Below are 17,363 nucleotides of genomic sequence, written 5' to 3'. Positions count from 1 at the left end.
CTTAAATACATTCGAGGCTGAACTCAGAAGACAGTCAGGGAGTCCTGCGAGGGTTTATTTACTGCACCAGGAGGATCTGCGTCCTCCCGCTCTGGGCTCGTACCCTCTCGGTCCTTCCTCGGGACATCGGTGTGCGCCCACCTCCAGCCCCTCGCCCCCACCCATCGCCCACACCGCAGCTAGAGGGCGGGGGCATGGAGCCGCCCAGGGGATCCCCGGGATCTACTAGGTCCCCAGCTGGGACAGAGGCTGGGGACTGCGGTCAGCCGGCCCTGCCCCGGGGCCGGGAACTTCTGGCCGCACGGCCCCTACGGCCACCACCGCGCGCGTGCAGCTCCAGCCCGGGGTTCCCTTTCTTTGCCTGGCTCGCCGCGGGCGCGACCCCCGGAGGTTCGGCGGCCACTCACCATATTACAGATGGAGGCGATGTTTCGGACAGTCATTAGTCTAAAGGTTGCAGCGATCGCGCACCGCCATCTTTACCAGGGGAAAACGGGACTGTCCATGGTGGCGCGCAGCGAGGCCGGGCGGCGGCGAGGCGGCCTGGGGCCGGCTTGCAGTGGGGTTGGGCGAGAGAGGCCGGGCGGCGGCGAGGGCGGGGCGGCGGCGCGGGGCGGGGAGTGGCGGAGCGACGCAGCCAGGGCCGTGGCCGGCGGGAGGAGGAGCTCGGAGCCGGGAGGCGCTGAGCCGGGGCCCCTACGCTCACGCAGCCCGCCAGCTCGCCCGCCCGGACTCGCTCGCCCAACCCTGCTGGAAGCCAGGCGTTCTTGCTCCGCTGCCCCAGGGTCCCGCTCCGTGCAGGCTGCTCCGAGAGCCAGGTCCCCGGACAAACCCAGCACCGCGGCCTTTCCGCCTGACCCAGGACCGCACCGGGCACTGGACGCTGGCCGATCGCCGGCCAGAGACCCACACCGCGGGAACACGGGAGCTCTCGGTTCTCGATTTCCCGCTGCCTGTCCTCTCTGGTCTCCAACGAGCCTTGGGCTTTGGGTGTTGGTTAGCGGAGGATATGAGGAGTAAGGGTGACTGTAGTCCAACTTTAAAGTTTCTCGCCAGGGTTCTAGCCAGATGGCATCCGCCGGAACCCAATAGTAAAAAAACCGAAGGACATGGGCGTGGCCAGAAAGCCCTAGCCAGCAGTAACCCAACAGCCTGGGAAAAGGTCTCCCAGAAAGAATTCCAGATCTAGGCAGATACTCGGGGCAATTTATGACATTAGGAGGTACAGAGGTTCTGGGCGGTACTGGAGGCTGCCCGGGAAAAATCAAAACAAAACTTCCGTATACCCCACCCGCGGAGCTCTTGATCTCAGCTTTGTGAGGTGGACGCTGCTTGACTTTTTACATGTCCCTGCAGAGGCAGAGATCTCAGGTTCTGGGTGCAAATGTGTACCCCGCTTGAAGGATAAGTTCATGAGAACTGAAAGAAACCATCTCAAACGTGGGGAACAATTGTGCAGACAAGGTTGCAATTCCGTGCTTCCCACAGGGAAGCTGTGCATGTGAAACGTGATAAATTCCTGAGCCAATGTGTTTTGTGACAAATTAAATTAGGAGATAAATTAATATAATTGAAGACAGCTTTATCTAGCCAAGAGTAACTTACTGGCGGGGCGGGGGCGGGGGAGGGAGAGGGTAGAGTTATACACATAACATGTGAGAGCTGTCCATTGAGAATTCTAGGACCTGGGATGAAAATAGGAGACAACCTACTGACTGAAGGTTTGGGTGGGGGGGGGGGTCAAGTGGATACTGTGTTTTTCAGTGTGTAGAAGGATTAATATTCCTCCTCACACTTAATCATCCTACCTAAATTCTATTTTCAATTTTGTTACTGCTGCCAGTAATGATACACGTTATGATCCCTTCAACTTCTACCATGACTATGAGGTAATAGATATGATTGGCTCCATAAGGTTTAGAAATCAGGCATCCTACCCAGTTTCTGCTACCCAAATGGCATGGATGCAGGCGTGCTAACCCAAACTATAACTGGCCAGAAATCTGAGGCACAGAAAAGCTTAAAGATTTGAGAAATGTCGGAAGCTGAAGGCCTCAGTTTCACAGGTAGTTTGTCCAAAGCTTTAAATATGGAAGCTTTTCCAGTGATAAAGTTCATGATTTCTTCCAATATGGGTACACTGATTGCAGAGCCTCTGGATTTAAAACACAGTTGAAGGCTGAAGAGATGGCTCTGTCAGAAAGTGCTTAGTGCAGCAGGGCAATGGTGGTGCAGGGCTCTCCCAGCACTCTCCAGGCAGAGGCAGGCAGATCTCTGTGAGTTTGAGGCCAGCCTGGTCTACAGAGCTAGTTCCAGGACCGCTAGGGCTGTTACAAAGAGAAACCCTGTCTTGAAAAACTAAAAAAAAAAAAAAAGTACTTAGTCCACAAGGATGGGTCCCTAAGTTCAATTCCCCAGAAACCACCCCCACAGAAAAAGAAACATGATCACAGTGATAAATATCCCAGAGCTGGAGACACACAGAGACAGAATATCTGGGGCTTGTGTTTGCTGACCAGTGAGTCTAGCCAAATCACAAACTACAGGTTCAGGGTCAGACCCTCTCTGTCTCAAACAGTAAAATGGATGGGCTAGAGAGATGGCTGGGTGGTTAAGAGAATAAACCGCTGCTTCTCCAAATAACTTGAGTTCAGTTCCCATCACCCAGGTATGGTGGCTCACAAACACATGTAACTTCACACTTGTAACTTCAGCTCCCATGGTTTCTGGTATCCATGAAACCTGCACCATATGTGCATATCTCTCTCTCTCTCTCTCTCTCTCTCTCTCTCTCTCTCTCTCTCTCTCACATACACACACACACAGACATACACACATACACACACACACACACACACACACACACCTCCATGTTAAAAATAAATCTACAAAAAAAAAATCAGGTGGAAAGAGATTGAGAAAGACACCCAACATCAACCCCAGGTCTTGGCACACACATATACTCACACATGAACATATACACATATTTACACACAAAAATATGACTGACTCAGTGAAAACTGACCAGTGCCTGGCTCCTGAGTGTTGTGCTAACAAGAAAAAAAGGTTATTTGCATGCCTTCTAACCACCTAAAACTAAGTGCACAATGCAGATATTCAAGTTGAAATCTGAATGTGGTATTGCACAATCCAGCACTTGAGAGGCTGAATCAGGAGGCCTCTTACACATTCAAAGCCCACCTGGTCTACATAGTGAGTACTAAGCCAGCCAGGGATAGGTGGTTGCAAGACCCTGTCTCAACCTTTACCTCTGGAGGGGAAAAAAAAGTTGAAACTCAGGCTGTGGATTTGTCAGTAAATCAATTGAACATAGCAGAGTTTATCCAACTCATGAATGATTAAATGTGTTTTACAGTTGGACAAGGTTGATATTCACAAGTCTCAGAAGGCTTGGGTTGCAAGTTACAGAAGACTTGGGTTGAAGAATTGTAACCTTAGCTTCATTCTGTGAGGAAATGTTACTCACAGGTGGGAGGAGATAAAAATCTTGAAAATGGTGCCTAGATGATGGGGGAATTTTGAGGGAAAGTGTTCTACATGAAGAGGACAGCTGGTATAAGATACACAGTGAGGAAAGGAATAGTAAATGGAAAGACAGCCTCTAGGCCAGCATCAGCCTAAGTGGATCAGAGAGAGGCAGCCACTCTGGGTGGTGTGCTCCTTGCTGTAAAGTGTAATCCATGGACCAACACTGGTTCCTGCTAGGTTGTAGTAAGTTGTGTCCATCTCAGAACAAGTCAAACCCTTCCTCAACCAACCACTGTGCTGGAATTCAGGATGTGTCTGCCCTGGAATCGTTCTGTAGCTGCTTCTGGCCCTCCTCTGGGAAATTTGCCTCTCCGATGTTTAGACTCTGGCGTTCAGGTGCATCTTACCTTGTACTAGAGTCAGAGGTAAGCGTCATGGCTAGGCTCCAGACACTGATTTGTTTAGTAAGGAGCCAGGCCTGGGACTTCATGTGCAGTGAGTGTGAGTACTGGTACATATGTGTAGTCTGTGTGTGTGTGTATATGTGTGTGTAGTCGTGTGTGTGTGTGTGTGTATGTAGGTGTGTGTATATGTGTGTGTGTAGTCATGTGGGTATGTATGTGTGCATTTGTATGTGTATATGTGTATGTGTGTATGCGTGTATATGTGTATATGTGTATGTGCATATTGTGTATGTGTATATATACATGTGTATGTGTGTATGTGTATGTGGTATGTGTATGTATATGTGCATGTGTATGTGTGTACGTGTATATATGTGTATGTGTATATATATGTGTGTATGTGTATTATGTGTGTATAAGTATATGTGTGTATGTGTATGTGTGTATATGTGTGTATATATGTATATGTGTGTATATGTATGTGTATGTATGTGTATACATCTGTATGTGTGTGCATGTGTGTATATGTGTATGTGTGTATATGTGTGTATGTGTGCATGTGTATGTATGTGTGTATATGTGTGTGTGGGGGTGGTGTGTGTGTGTGTGTGTGTGTTTGTGTGTTGTGTGTGTGTGTGTGTGTGTTTTGTGTTGTGTTTTGTGTGTGTGTTGTTTTGTGTGTTTTTTGTGTTTGTTGTGTGTTTGGCTTGTTGTTGTGTGTTTGTGTATGTGTGTGTATGTGTGTCTATGTGTATGTATATATAGTCAGGTGGGGGGGCAAGGTTAATGTTGTGTATCTTCCTCAATCATTCTACACCTTATTTTTGAGACAGGGCACCTCTCTGAAAGTGGGGCATCCAACAAACACTGGACATTGTCTGCACTACAGTCTGTGAGCAGCAATGGTGGTTTGGGATAAACCAAGACAACAGCGCTGGAGCTGTTCTAGCAGCATTCATGGTGGCTACTTAGGAAAATCGCCACTACTTTTGGGGTACTGTTAGCATAAAATAAGGCCAGCTTTGGAATGAACATCACATCAGAAGTCCTCTAATGTAGTAGTTCTCAACCTGTGGGCCAAGACACCTTTGCCTAAGACCAATGGAAAAACACAGATATTTACATTATGATTCATAAGGTAGCAAAGTTATAATAATAATTTTACAGTTGGGGGTCACCACTGTTGTAATTTTGAAGAATGGCATGGCGCCACAGAGCTTGGGTGGAGGTTTTTTTTTAAATTGGGGGTGTAGTGAATGGGGAAAGGGGGAAGGGGAGAGGGGAGACCAGACTCTGGGGACAGGGTAGGAGCTGCAGAAGAGGGGAGAGAGAAGAGGGATGGGGGGAGATAAAGACAGAGAGAGAAGGGGGAGTGAGAGAAAGGGAGAGGGAGGAAAAGAGGGAGGGAAAGAAGGGGGAAGGAGGGAGGGAGGGACAAGATTGGGAGGGGAGTAGGGCCCTTTTAAAAGGGAATGTAGTGAATATGCACAAGTGGTGCTCTTAGTGGCTGCAGCTGAGGGTGTGTCCTGTCAGAACCCCAAGGACAGACAGTACAGTTGCCTGAATACTAACAAGCACAATGTGCCAAACAGTATTAAAGGGCTGCAGCATTAGGAAGGTTGAGAGCCATGGCTCTAATGGAATAACTGCATCCAGCATCATGTTGTAGTTCCATTCATGTATTTCCTGGGGCTGCAGTTTTGCAACCCCTCAGAATAGTCAGCCTATTTCGATGGCCACCGAAGGACTTTTGAGGTAGATTGGAACATGATTAAATTTTTATTTGATAATACATTGTAACTGAAAAAGCATTGCTCTGATGGCTACCTTAGGTGAAGGAAAGTTGAAGGACAGCAAAGATGCTCCAGATGAAGCCAATTAGAAATCAGAGTGGGCTAGGGAGACTTTTCTTCCCGATAGTTCTTCTGTTTCCCCAGGAAACCCCTTCCTCTCTTTCAACACCATAGTTTGGCTTTGTGTGCATTTTTGTTTGTACATTCACATAAAAATCATGTACTTGTGCTTTGGTTTCTTTTCCTAAATATATTTATGAAATTCATCCTTGTTGCTTAGAAAGGCCATGGTGGGTTGAGCCACAGTAGTAATGTGCTTGCCTACAATATTACAAGGCCTAGAGTTTCATCCTAGCATTAAAAAAAAAAAAAAAAGCTGTAATTAATTGGTTTCCAAGGCTGCATAGTATTCTAGTCTATTACATGAAACCCTCCTAATGCATTTACAATAGATTTGGGTGTTTTGTATTCATCACCAAAAATGTTGCTGGAACTTTGTATGCCCTTCAGTGTACATGTACACATGTCTGCTTGCCATCTACCTCATGAATTTGAATTTTGGAAGACAATGTTAAACTGGTGTTGAGGTGAGTCCCATTAACTCACCACCAGCAGAATATCAGAGTTCTCTGTCCCACAGTCTCCAAGGACTTAGATAATGGCTTTGATAATGAATTCTAGTGAATTGCAATACAGTTATATTCACTCTAATTTGTTTTAAACACTGTATTTTAATAGAACAATTATGGTTTTGCTTATAGCCCAATAGGGTAAATCATAGATAACGTCATAATGCTTCTGAAAATATTTTTGGTTAGCACACAGAAGACCAAGGCAGGAGGATTTTGAGATCCAAGCCAGCTTGGACCATTGGCAGTGGCCCCATAGCATCCTATTTCCTTTTATCCTATTCTCAATACAAAAACACCAACACAGAGATGAAGCCACTGGTTAGCCAAAGGACTCGTCTAACATCTCCTTGGAACTAAATGAGATGAACAGGTAGGACAATGTAGCTGCGTGGCAGAGAGCTTTCTCAAGGCTGTGGGTTCAATTCCCAGCATGGAAACTGGAAAAATAAAATAGAAGCAGACAAATTAAGTCAGCAACATAAACAGCAACAGAGAAACAACCAGTTTTTAAAAACTCAAATGAAGAGAAATGGATCGTTCAGCTGTTGAGAGCACTGGCTGCTTTTCCAGAGAAGCTAGGTTCGATCCCCAACACCCACATGATGGTTCACAACATCACTGTAACTCCAGTCCTATAACACCCTCCTCTGGCTTTTGTATGGTACCAGGAACACAAGTAGTACACATACATACATGCAGCCAAAACACCCATACACATACAATAAAAATAATGTTAAATTTGAAAATAAAGAATAAACTAGAATAACTAAGCATGACATCAAGATCCACCTAACTCAACCAAGTTAGAACCAAAAGCAGTTCAGTATTCAGAACCTCAGCAGCAGCAGGTGTTTCCTACACTACATCTTCCCAGAATCACTCCCTGATATGACTTTACTCAAGAGACTCAATTTAATGTCTCAAAGTCTGGGTTCCTTTTAAAAATGTACTCAGCTAAGCATGAGGAAGAGTGGTCAGTCTGTGTGCTGTAACTGTATAGCCATGCTTTCTCTCCCCAGGTAATTAGCAGACAACTCTATGCTGAAATCCAATCCCAGCAGAACAAACTATCTGCCTCTCGCTCTTCAGAAAGACAAGAGCAGTCTGTCTACATTCCTCCCACTGCTTTCTCCAACAGCAAGTCAAGGCTTAGAGCAGCGGTTCTCAATCTTCCTAATGTTGAGACCCTTTCATACAGTCCCTCATGTTGTGGTAACACCCCCCCACACACACACATCATAAAATTATTTGGTTACGACTTCTTAACTATATTTTTGCTACTGTCATGAATTGTAATATAAATATCTGATATGTGACCCCTGTGAAAGGGTTATTTGACACCCCCAAGGGGTCATGGCCCACAGGTTGAGATAAAGCAATCCCTGTATGTACACTGCCCCCTTTCCATTTGATGAGTATTAGCCTTGTAACAGGACAGCCTTCCCACAGAAGGACCACAACACTGGCCCGCAGTCCTCAGCATGTGAGCTTTGAGGAACTGGGCTTGAATGATCCATTTCATCCTGAATGGCCCGGTGACAATGGCCAGAAGTCTGACCTCCAGTTCCTAACCGTAACACATTTAACTTGTTCCTACAAGGCCAATGTTTGAGTGTCCAATAATGGCTTTGACAAATCTGCTATAATGTAATTTTTACTCATCTCTAAGCTAATTCTCTTCTATTAGTTTTTGGTGTTAATTTAAACTATTCATGTCCCCCGCATCCAATGTTATAGTGATGGTCCATAGACAGATCTAGTTTAACTGTTGCTGTGTTTAAGATCCATTTGGATCAATGCCAATAGTCTCAAATGTAATGAATTGACATGAAACTTCAGATTATCATGGCCAAGCATGATGGTGCACCTGTAATCCCAACACTTGAGAAGGGGCGGCAAGAGATCTGGTAGTTTACTGACAGCCTTGACTATCCAATGAGTTTGAGACTAGCCTGGATAACACCATACATTATCTCTGAAGAAATTTTAAAAAGAAAAGAAACCATCAAAAACTCAGATTACTGACACCAAGGAAGATAGTTCAGTCAGTAAAGTTTGTCTTGAGTCTTGAGTCTTGTAAATGAAAACATGTGACTGGGGTGGCTCACTTACAGTTTCAGAGGTTCAGTCCATTATCATCACAGCGGGAAGCATGGCTGCATGCAGACAGATATGGTACTGGAGAAGCAGCCAAGAGGTGTACATCCTGCAGTCACCAGGAAGTCGACTGAAACCATGGGTGATATCCTGAGCATAGGAAACCTCATAGGTTACCCCTATGGTGGCCTATGGTATAGCTCTAACAAGGCCACACCAATTCCAACAAAGCCACACTTCCTAAGAACACACTCCCTATGAGCTTATGGGGACCAATTCAATTCAAACTACCATATTCTGCAAGCATGAGGTTCTGAGTTCAATCCCTAGAACATGCTTTAACAAAGTCTGGCATGGTAGCAAGCCCCTGTAATCTTACTACTAGAGAATCAGACAGGAAGATCCTTGGAACTCCCTAGCAGCCAAATAGTCTACTCAGTGATTAGCAGGCCAAAGACAGACTGCCTCAAAATACAAGACAGGCAGTGCTGAGGTTGACTCATGTCTCCTAAATGCACTTGCTCACATGCATCTAAACAAATGTGTGCATACACGTACAAGCACACATTGACAATAAAGAAACACCAACAAAAAGTCACATTATCAGCGTCTTTGAGCTACTGAAAGCTTTAGCCATTCAGGGTCCACATTCCCAATTGTGGCCAGAAGTAGCTCAGTCAAGTGACCCCCTTCGAGGGTGACATGTGTCCCTGACTCACCATAATCTTTTATCTAGGCCTCCTCACCTTTTATGCAACCTTCTTGGCAACAGTAGGCATTTGGGTTTCCAAGCCCTGACCTCATCCAGTTCTCCTAAGACCAGGTCTCTGCCTGAACACAACAATGTCAAGACATTGGCAGCTGCTAAAGACTCTCACACCAGATAGTTATAATTGTGCCCCCTGCAAGGCCCTGGTAGAATGCCCAATCCTTTTGCTGCTGCCCTTTCTGTGTGCTGGATGTTGGCAAGACTTCTCTGGCACACACGGGCTGTGCCCATTGGAGAGTACCAGGATTTCTTCATCCCCAGGAACCTATTCCACATCCTTCTTCCGAAGCACATGCTGAGAAAATTGCTGGAGATGTGATCTAGCTTTCTCTCATGAGCGGGAAACACAAGTGACAAGGAGGTCTGAACATCGGAGGCTTTTTTATTTTTAAGTATCACAGTTTCCCCCTGTGAGTCAATGCATTCAACACTGCTCTTTAAAATTCAATAACCAAAGACAAATGAAGCTATAAAAATGGAACATCTTTTATGGAAAACCAAATAAATACATGTTTTGTTCAAAATGTCAAGCATTAGAAAACTTAAAGTATGGAAAGCGTGTTCCCTGGGGGAGGTGAGCAGTTCAGGACTAGAGTGGAGGGCAACAGCACTAGTTCACATTTCAGATAGCAATGCAAGAAGAAGGTGTGCATTACCTGGTGAGATGACATAAACCAAGAAGGGTGGGGCCCTTTGGGGACAGAGGGAGAACTGTGCGGGATGGGTAGAGCTTGCCACACTGTGACCCTGAGATCTACAAGGGAAACTAGTAGAACTCAATTATAGAGGATCTGATGATGGGGGAAAGTCCCTAAAGCTCTAAGGACCCTGAGCAGTTTAAACCCAATCAAGACCCCACCCTTCAAGGAACCTGGGACTAGCAGCCCTGCTCTTGTTTGCTGTGCCCTGCCAGAGGAGCTAAGCTGTCCACTATGCCTTCTGGATTATCTTGTTAACGTATTAAGAATAACTGCAGAGGGTTCTGCTCACCCCATCATACTTTACTCCCAGCATCTGGTGGATCAAGCTGTGCTAGCAAAAGCCATCTCAGAACCCCCTTTCAGAAAGCCATCATTTACTTTTCCTGGACTCCATGGGCTGAGAGTCAAGTGGAATTTTCTGGGCTTTTGGAACCTCAAAGCCTTCAGAGACACACACCTCCTCCAACAAAGCCACACTTTCTAATCCTTTCCAAATGGTTCCACCAACTGGGGATCAAGCACTCAAACATATGAGTCTATGGGGCCATTCTCATTCAAGCCACCACAGCCAGGCAAAAAAATGTACCAATAGTTTACCTCTGCTGCCTTACCCTATCCCTCCCTCCCTCTCTCCCTTCCTCCTCCTTCCCTCCCTCCCCCCACCCTTTTTTTTTTTTTTTTTTTTTTTTTTTTTTTTTTGAGACAGGTTTCTCTGTGTAGGCCTGGCTGTCCTGGAACTTACTCTGTAGACCAGGCTGGCCTCGAACTCACAAAGATCCAGCTACTTCTACCTCCCAAGTGCTGGGATTTAAGGCATGTGCTACCACTGCCCTGCATGTCTTACTTAAAAGCCTATGAGATCCGAGTAAATGTAAATTCATATGCAGCTTGGAGAGGGACTAAAATACCCTAAAATGCACTCCTTATCTATTAAGGGATTATAAATAGGTTTCCGGGAACTTGAGAGAAAGCAATTCATCATATTTGGGAGCTTTTCTGTTGTAAAATGAATTGTTTACATAGTGACAATATGTGAAAGCAGTAATGTTTGCCCTTTATTATGGCCCACTTCTGGGGTAAAATGACAGCCATATTACAACAGTCATAATTTGATTTGCTCTGGGTCAACTTAAGAAAGTGGTATTGGATTCATAATTTCAGTTTCCCTACACTTGGGCTGGAGAGAAGGCTTAGCAGGTAAATGTTCTTGTCCACAAGCCTGGTGACCTGAGTTGGATCCCTGGATCCCAAAGTGTAGCCCCCTCTGACCAAGTGCACTGTAGCATTCTCTCTCTCTCTCTCCCCATCCCTCCCTCTCCCTCTCCCCCATAAAATCAATTCTCCCTATCTAATTAATTAATAAGAATGCATTTGCAAATCTGGAGGTCAGTGCTGTAAAGACCTGTACAATAAATGAGTTATTCAAAGCACCTGGCTTTCATCAGCTATAAAGCTAAACTTGGCTCAGGGCAGGGAGGTTAATAAACAGCACACGTAATTCTCATGTCCATCATTCTGGAAAATGTTCAGTTTCACCTCAGACCTTAAGCCCTTTTTAGTAATTCTAAAAGTAATATCTGCAAATTTATGTTTTAAATGTATTAGGGAACCTGACAAGTGTTTTTATGGCATTTCCAGTGTAATGCCAGGTGTTGCTAAAGTCAAGATTTAGGGACAATTAGGAATTTTTTATATTGCTCTTACATACAAATGTCCAAACTGTGTTCAGTATCTGAGAACAGAGCAACTGATGTGTTAACATACCAAATCCCAGGCTTCCCCAGAGAGCATTTAAAACCATTCTCTGGGACTCAGGGAATGACTTACCTCTTAAGAGCACTGGCTGCTCTTCCAGAAAACCCAAAGCTCCATGCAGCACCCATATGGTAATCTGATACCCTTTCAGACCTCCTTGGCCACCAGACAAACTCAGTGTGATAGGCATACATGCAAACAAAATGCCCACACACATAAAATAAAAATCAATAAATCTAATATTTAAATTACTCTCTGGTAATACAGCCTGGTACTCTGTGCCTCTTGCAAGCAGACCAGGGGGTTTATTTCATGCACTGAAGTGTGACAATCAAACCATAAAGGACATGAAATTGCTCTGAAGTTTATAAGAAAAACAGAAACAAAACCACCAGAAATAAACAATCAGTCAAACCCTACAAGCAGCAAACTTTAGGACAGTGGCCTGGTCTCTAGAGGTAAAAACTAGTAAAGTGTGGTGGCCCATGCCTTCTGTAATCTCTGGAAGCAAGATCAGGAGGTCAAAGCTAGCTGTAGCTACATACAAGGAATTCAAGGGTGCAGGAAAGAAATTGCACAAAACCTGATGAATGACTAAACAAAATGCTGCCCCTTATAAGGCAATTATTGCTCAACCATTATAAACTGATGTGTGATTTGTGACATAACATGGAGAAAGCTTGAGAATAGCTATCAATAAAGGAAGTCTAGTTTTAAAAAGCCACATGTGCTGGAGAGATGGCTCAGAGGTTAAGAGCACTGGCTGCTTTTCCAGAGGTCCTGAGTTCAATTCCCAGCAATCACAAAGTGTCTCACAACCATCTATAATGAGATCTGGTGCCCTCTTCTGGCATGTAGGCATACATACATGGAGGCAGAATGCTGTATACAAAATAAATAAATAAATACATCTTTAAAAAAAGAAAAGCCATGTGTGTGATCCCATTTCTATGAAAATGTAGGGAAAAATCCATAGATGTTTCCAAGGATTGGGGAAGCTTGAGGGTTTTAAAAAAAAAAAATGTATTCATTATTTATTTTTATATGTTTATGTGTGAATCTGTGTGTGAACTTGTGGGTGTCCAAAGAAGCCAGAGGACTTCAGATCCTCTGGAGCTGGAGTTACAGGCAGTTGTAAGCCACCTGAAGTGAGGGCAAGAAGACCAAGTGCTCTTAACTGCTGAGCCATCTCTCCAGTCCCATGGAGCTTGTTTTTCTAATAAAACACTGACTGTGCAAATGATCTGGGAGTAGACAATGGTGGTGATTATAAAATCTAGAGGGTATTAAAACTACTCATTTGTTCACTTAAAAGGGTGACATAACACTTATATTTAATCTCATGAAGTTATCTAAAAAGTCAGAGACATTACAAAGTAGGTCATTGTTTTTCTAGACTACAAGAGGCTTAAAAGAAACACAAGTTAATGAATGGACTTTGAGTCTTTATGGAAAGGAACACCCTGTGAAGTAACATTATATGACAGTAGAGAATCTGGGTGTGAACTTGGAGTCATTGTTTGTCTTAGCAATTACATTGGCATTGTCTTCAAGCATGATTGTGTCTTTTCTATCTAAATAAACGATGAAGTAGTTAGAGGTGAAATACTTGGACAAAACAAAAAAGATAACTAGAATAAGTATACAAAGTAAGTGGTCTGGGGTGAAAGATGTTTGCTGGGAAAAGAATGCACAGGTGTGGCTCCTTGAATTCTATTATTTTGTGTGTGTGTGTTTGTGTGTGTGTGTTTGGAAATTTTCTTTCTTCTAAAATTACTAAAACCACATTTTATTATTTTATAAAATCCCTTGCAAATAAAGTCATCTCACACATCTTTAAAATAAGTTAAGCCTACAGTCTGGTGGTGCAGGGTTCTAGTCCCTTCTACAGAGAAGGTTGAGGCAAAAGGATGGAAAGTTCCAGGCTTGCCTGCACACACCATAGTGAGTTCAAGTATGAGTGAATTAGTTTCCTGAGATTTGCTTATCAGTTCCAAGAGTCTTTGTAGCTGCTGGGCTGCATTTGCTACAGTGAAACAAAAGTAATGTCTCTTCATTGTTCAGATAAATTAGTGTCCTGTCATTTCAACATGGTAGTAGCTGGCTGCTGATACTTATTCCTAAAATTTGTTCAATTTCTTCTTCTACCCAAATCACCTTAGTCAATCCTTCAGCATGCCTGACACCGGATCCCACCATTCTCCTCTGCAGAAACACTGGTACAACTTTTTGTTCTTGGTACAAAACAAAGTAGCAAGGCCCTCAGAATGCGTTCAACACAAGCACCCTCATCTCAAGCCACACTGTCCCTGTCTTTCAGTCCCATTTACACTTTGGGACCCTCAAGTGGGACCCTCTGGGCCCAGAGCAAGCTGTTTTTTCTGCCTATATATCTCCAATCAAAGACCGTTGATTGCCCTCTTTCTGCCTCACTTGTTCTGCCTGCAGATAATCTGGGTTCAAATCCCAGAACCACCCTTGTTAGGCTGCGCTCTGGCCCTACTAAGTCGCTCAGCATGTCCCCTTGCCCATCTACACCTTGAAGTTGATGAAAAAGAGATTTTGATGATTAACTTGCAAACAGATCGGAAAGCAAGTGGAAACTTAATATCATTTTAACAATACTCCAATTTAACTCTACTGTTGGCCAAGTTCAAGTTTGTCACCTTGACTACACTGATGGTGGCCCACCTCACTTCTCCCCCACAGCCCCACTACTTGATTATTCTCCACCCACGAACGTAGATGAACACGGGAAAAAGGGAAGTCCTTACAGGGTTAGAGAGAGGCCCTGGTCGTGAACTAGCTGAGCAAGACCGGATCTAAGTCGGAACACATCGAGCCAGACTGGCATAGCTTTAGGAAAGGAATGTTCTTGACCTGGAGCAGCCTGGAAGAACTTGTGACCGCTCCTGACACCACCGGACCCCCGCGACACCATAGTGAGTGGGGGGGTCTGCCGCCAGCAGCCAACGGCCCCGCCTGCCTGCCAACCCCGCCCACAGCCTTTCTGGGGATTGATTGGCTGCTTTCTTCTTCCTGTCCAGCCCCCTCCGAACAGTTCGCCGATTGGCTGCGACTTTCGGGCCAGCCCCGCCCCACTGGCGCTGGTACCGGCGCAGAGTGCACCGCCTCGGTCTTTCTGTCCCCGGCTTGGAGGTGAGTGTCCGTGGGGAGGGTGTCCCGCGGGAGGATCGTCACGTGTCCCCTCGAGCTTTGCCCGCCCCGAGCTCAGCTGCTCCCGGCGGCCAGAACGGAGGGGTAGAGCAGATCTCGGTGGCCCGCGGGGCGGGCGTCCGTGCCCTGCCCGGGGTCGCGCGAGACACAATACCCCCTACGCTGTGCGGCCCGGGCGCCCTGACCACCGCCCTTTTTCTCTGCAGGCCGAGCCTCCGGAGCCGGGTCCCCAATGCCCAGTCGTGCTGCTGTCTCGGACCCAAGCGCAGGTAGGTCCCCGCACTGGTGGAAAGAAGGCCCGGGCCACGTGGCGCAGATGACCGCGTGTGCCCGGCCCGTGTTGGTTGAGCTGCTTAGTCCTCCCGGATCGCCCTTTCCTGTGCCCTTTTAAGGTTGTCGCGGTACTTTAAGAGGCTAACACAGAAGGGTAAAGGAACTCTCCATAAAACCCATGGAGGAGACTGTACACCTCCTCCTTGGATCCTGTCTGGAGTCACAGATGAGCCAGAAGGATTGCATTGCTTCTGGCGATTGTAAAGTAATAGCTTAGAATTTGAGGAGGACTAGGCTACTTGGTTTAATTTGATAGAGGGAAAAGGACAAAAGTACATATTACTTACCTAGAAATGAAGTTTGAGATGGGCTGAAAAGAATATACCTTTCCTGAACCATTTCTATTGATTTAATTTATTTTTTTTATTGTAGGTTGAAAGCTACAAGAAACGAGTGCGCTAATGCCTTGAAGTGGGTTCCCAGGGGGTAAATCCTCCAAGGTGAAGTAGACTGACCCATGTCTCTTTAGGATTAGGGGTGTTGTAGCAGATTCATTGCCACCCACTTTGTTACTGAGATAGGTGCTATAGTTCCCATTTGACAGTAAGAGCCATGTGAGAGTATCCCTGAATAGCCTTGTAATAATTGATTGTGCTGGAGGAGGTTTCTCCATGCCTGGCTGCCCTGGAACTCAGATTAGCCTGACTCTGAGTGCTGGAACTAAAGGCCTACGCCATCATGCCTGGCTATAACATGCTAGGTCATTTGAATGTGTTGGTATGGAAGATGATGTTTGTAGTCCCCTGAATGCTAGGACAAGTTCTTTGTTCCTGCTTAGTCATGTGCCAGCAGACAAGATGTATTAATCTGTATATTGTTGCCTGTCATTAATTTTCCAGAATCTTTAATAAAGGCTTTTCCTGTGTCATGTTCATTGTGGCCTTATTTTAAAATAATTGTGCCTGTGTCCTTACACTGGAACATGTGGAAATCAGTCTTGGAATAGTCTGCTCCAACATGTGGATCCCTTGCCCTCTGCTTTGTTTTGACCTTAACAGCCGTTATCTCTTTTATATTGAGAGAAAAAGGAAAGGGCATGGCTGCTCCTAGGTATATGGTGGAGCAGAACCGAGAGTGGATAGAGGTAGTCACCTTGGTGAATCCAAAGTGGACATAAGCAGAATGAGGTGGTCCATGTAGGGAGAGGGGACACAGCTACAGTTCCCCCTGAGAGTCCAAAGGGTGGATACCAAAATATGTAGATTGATTGGGGAAGGGCAGCCCAGTCTCTAGGCTATAGAGTTCAGGGTAGTGGGTAGAGTGTGCCAGCCATATCCTGTAACAGGGACTAAGGTGTGCTGGGAGCCAGGTCTGTTTCTCAGCCATTTGTCCAGCATTTGAAACTTACATTAGCACTGAATATTGCACCCAAGATTTCCATTTCCTGGCCAGGGTCTGTGTGAGGGCATGTGCAATCACACCCAACTTCTACATGATTCTAGGGATCTAACTTGTCATTAGTCTGCATGGCACTTTTATCTGCTTTTTTCAAGCAAGGTCACATTGTAGAGGAAACTGGCCTCAAGGATACAAAGTTCTCTGGGTATGGAGGAAAATAAGGGTCAAGATACAATGTATAATATTAACAGCTGCTAATATTAAATGCTTCTTTATGCAATAGCTTTGCTTAATAAAAGCACTTCTGTTGGCTATAACCATATTGGCCAAGTTGCCAGGTGCTGAGCCCCAGGGCAAAACAGTACAGATTTTCACTGGTGTGCTATTGTAAAGGTAGCCTCGGTTTTTTTTTTTTTTTTTTTTTATAGACAACCTTTGTAGAGATTGAAAGAATAGGTCCTTACCTGACAGGATCAGATGAAGGGCCTTGGTTGAGGTGGAAATCATGCTGACTAGAACCCTAGTGTGTTCTGAGGAGCCCTAAGATCTTGAGTGGGTTGAGTCAGGAAGCTGGATGGGAACGTTCCCCTGCTCTTGCATTGGTCCAATGAAACTGACTAATCAAAAAGCATGAGGCTAAAACTAGGGATGCAGGCACATGTAGTAGCTAGGAAATGGAGTGCTTTAATTGAAAGGTATAATTTACAAAAATTTAACTGAAATTATTAGAACATTTTTTGCCCTCAAGAAATAAGCCATGTAGTTGTGCCTAACTGTCTCAAAAGCAAAATTAGTTTGGTGGGTTTGTCTCTAACATTTAAACTGTAATCCTGGGAAGCTGTGAAAACGACTTTGAAAATATAGTAAAGCAGGCT

General features: G+C 45.1%; 2 protein-coding genes, 1 long non-coding RNA gene and 1 other non-coding gene across 4 annotated transcripts in view; 2 read left to right on the top strand and 2 right to left on the bottom strand.

Moving 5' to 3' along the window:
* The window catches only part of Usp46 (ubiquitin specific peptidase 46), a 72,023-nt gene extending 71,434 nt beyond the window's left edge, over window positions 1-589 (bottom strand). The window contains exon 1 of the mRNA XM_051198358.1: window positions 408-589. Coding sequence (XP_051054315.1) covers window positions 408-443 — 36 coding nt within the window. The 5' untranslated portion in view covers window positions 444-589. The remainder of the gene's footprint in view (window positions 1-407) is intronic.
* The window catches only part of Ociad2 (OCIA domain containing 2), an 844,164-nt gene that overhangs the window by 709,107 nt on the left and 117,694 nt on the right, over window positions 1-17,363 (bottom strand). The window lies entirely within an intron of this gene.
* LOC127232320 (uncharacterized) lies at window positions 14,670-16,015 on the top strand. The gene is made up of 3 exons (XR_007835368.1): window positions 14,670-14,799; window positions 15,024-15,086; window positions 15,523-16,015. It is a non-coding gene; the product is annotated as an uncharacterized LOC127232320 (long non-coding RNA).
* LOC127232516 (small nucleolar RNA SNORA26) lies at window positions 15,197-15,318 on the top strand. Its single transcript, XR_007835388.1, has one exon. It is a non-coding gene; the product is annotated as a small nucleolar RNA SNORA26 (small nucleolar RNA).

This window comes from Phodopus roborovskii, unplaced genomic scaffold (genome assembly GCF_943737965.1).
Source record: "Phodopus roborovskii unplaced genomic scaffold, PHOROB, whole genome shotgun sequence".
NCBI classification, from domain to species: domain Eukaryota; kingdom Metazoa; phylum Chordata; class Mammalia; order Rodentia; family Cricetidae; genus Phodopus; species Phodopus roborovskii.
This window is presented reverse-complemented; position numbering and strand designations above follow the sequence as displayed.